Source organism: Pygoscelis adeliae, unplaced genomic scaffold (assembly GCF_000699105.1).
Source record: "Pygoscelis adeliae isolate BGI_AS28 unplaced genomic scaffold, ASM69910v1 Scaffold72, whole genome shotgun sequence".
Lineage (NCBI taxonomy): Eukaryota > Metazoa > Chordata > Aves > Sphenisciformes > Spheniscidae > Pygoscelis > Pygoscelis adeliae.
In genome coordinates, this window is record NW_008824286.1 from 1,687,529 (window position 1) to 1,689,500 (window position 1,972).

A 1,972-nucleotide genomic window follows, 5' to 3' on the forward strand; every position below is an offset into this window, starting at 1 on the left:
GGGCGAGGGCATGGAGGGGCACTTACGTGATAAGCATGGACTGGTTTTCGCGGTCTGGAAGAGAAGGAGCAGGTGTTAGGCCAGTGCCACCCGCCTCACCCCCTGCCCTGAGAGCCCAGACCCCCCAAGATGGGGGTCCCCAAGGCGAGGGGCTTACTGCGCAGCATGTCGTTGTAAGCGTTGTCGGCGATGGAGTAGATGTGCGGGGGTGCCTCGGAGCGCCGCTTGCCCTTGTAGGCTGCCACCACGGGTGCGGTGTAGACGGGCAGCCACTTGTAGGGGTTGATGGTGACGCAGAAGAGCCCTGAGTAGGTCTGTGCGGGGAAAGGAGGCGGATGAGGGACGGAGGGGCCCCGATGCCCCTTCATGTCCTCACCCCAGGGGGTGACCCCCCATCCCCCGGGCGCCGTCAGCTTACGTAGATCATCCAGTGGGAGTAGCGGCGCTTCAGGTTGTAGAGCACAGAGGCCTCGTTGAGGTGCGTCAGCATCGCCATGTCCTCGATCATGTCGAACTTGGGGGGGTTCATGGGCTGCACCTCGTCCTCCTTCACCACCCGCGTCTACCAGAGGAGGGGGGACACGCCAGATGAACCCCAGCCCCCACCAAACACCCTCTCTCCCAAAACCCACTGGGTGGGCAGACATACTGACAGTCCCATGCTGGGGACAACCCTGGCCCTGTGCCTGCTGTCCTCCCGAGAGGATTGCCCTCCATTTTGGGGTGACGGGGTTAGGGGAGCCCCGCCAGCACCCCAGCCACAGAGCCCAGCTGGGAAAAGCAAGCCCCAAGCCTGTCCCCTCCCCAGGGACACGGGCTGCGGCTGAGCCCGGTGGAGGGAGTCCAAGCTGGGGGGCACCAAGATGTCACCCCACAACGTGCTTGACACCCCCGTCCTACGCTCTTCTTCACAGCCTAAAACCCCGCAGCAGCGCGGTCTTTCACTCCGAGAGATCCCTGGTTATTTGGGCAAACAGCTGAAGTCTGTACCCCATCACTTATAACTGGATTTATTTAATCCCGCGAAGCCAAGCGCTGGGAAACTATCGCATTACGTATCTGGCCTGAATGGAAGAAGCTGGATTTAGCAAATGGTCTTGTTAATAAAGATTAAATGAAACCTTTCAGAGTTCTTTTTACAAGTGAATATGAAGTGCGTGGTGTTAAAAAGTGTTAGGTGTTAAAAGCGGGAAGGTGGATAGAAGGAGAAGGGTGGGGTTATGTCTCTTGAAACTGTTTCTGATGGAAATGCTGATCCAGGGAATGCAGATATAGTTTTAGATTTTGTAAATCCATGACAAATTATTTAAAAAAACAGTTTCAAGAGGGAACGGCAAAAAAGGTTTGGAAACTGCTTTGTTTGTAGAAGCTGAGGATCTTCAACCACAGCATTTTAAACATCAGAATAAATTTTTCAAATTCACACACACACCCCCAATAAATTTTCTTTTGGGGTAGCAAAAATATTTTTTCTTTTTTTCCCAATTTCAGACAAAAATATTTTCAAAACCTTGACACTTTTCAAAGACGATTATGTCTCTCTCTTTTCAACTTGGCAGACATGAGCACTTCTCAGTGCTGTGACGACTAGCCGAGAAATGGAAATAACAAAGTCTACCATCTACTGCCTGGTCAGGTCCTCGTTCTTTTTCCCAGTTTTACACTAGTGTAATGATGTTGCAGGGCCACGCAACTCCCAGACCCAAGAAAAGAAAATTAATTAAGCTCATTTGCGGCTATTTGTACTGGATATTATCTTGACAAGTATCAGCTGATTGTTGCTTGCTTTGCCTCCCTCCTGCTGCTGGAAAGCAGAAGCCTCACCACTAGACGTAGCTGGTCCTACCTCTTTGCCCAGCGCCTGTTCTCCCAACAGCACTGCTTACTCTGCTGCAAATCTCAGCTAAAACGAGCAGGAATTGGCCAACTGGCCCCTTACTTCTTGTTTTGACCTTCAAGATGAGCCGGGCGG

At 52.2% G+C, this 1,972-nt stretch overlaps 1 protein-coding gene across 1 annotated transcript in view; it reads right to left on the reverse strand.

Moving 5' to 3' along the window:
• The window catches only part of MYH7B (myosin, heavy chain 7B, cardiac muscle, beta), a 29,104-nt gene that overhangs the window by 25,573 nt on the left and 1,559 nt on the right, over positions 1–1,972 (reverse strand). Inside the window, exons 3-5 of the mRNA XM_009318655.1 lie at positions 419–562; positions 158–314; positions 27–54 (exon numbers count right to left, since the gene is read on the reverse strand). Of these exons, the coding sequence (XP_009316930.1) occupies positions 27–54; positions 158–314; positions 419–562 (329 nt within the window). The remainder of the gene's footprint in view (positions 1–26; positions 55–157; positions 315–418; positions 563–1,972) is intronic.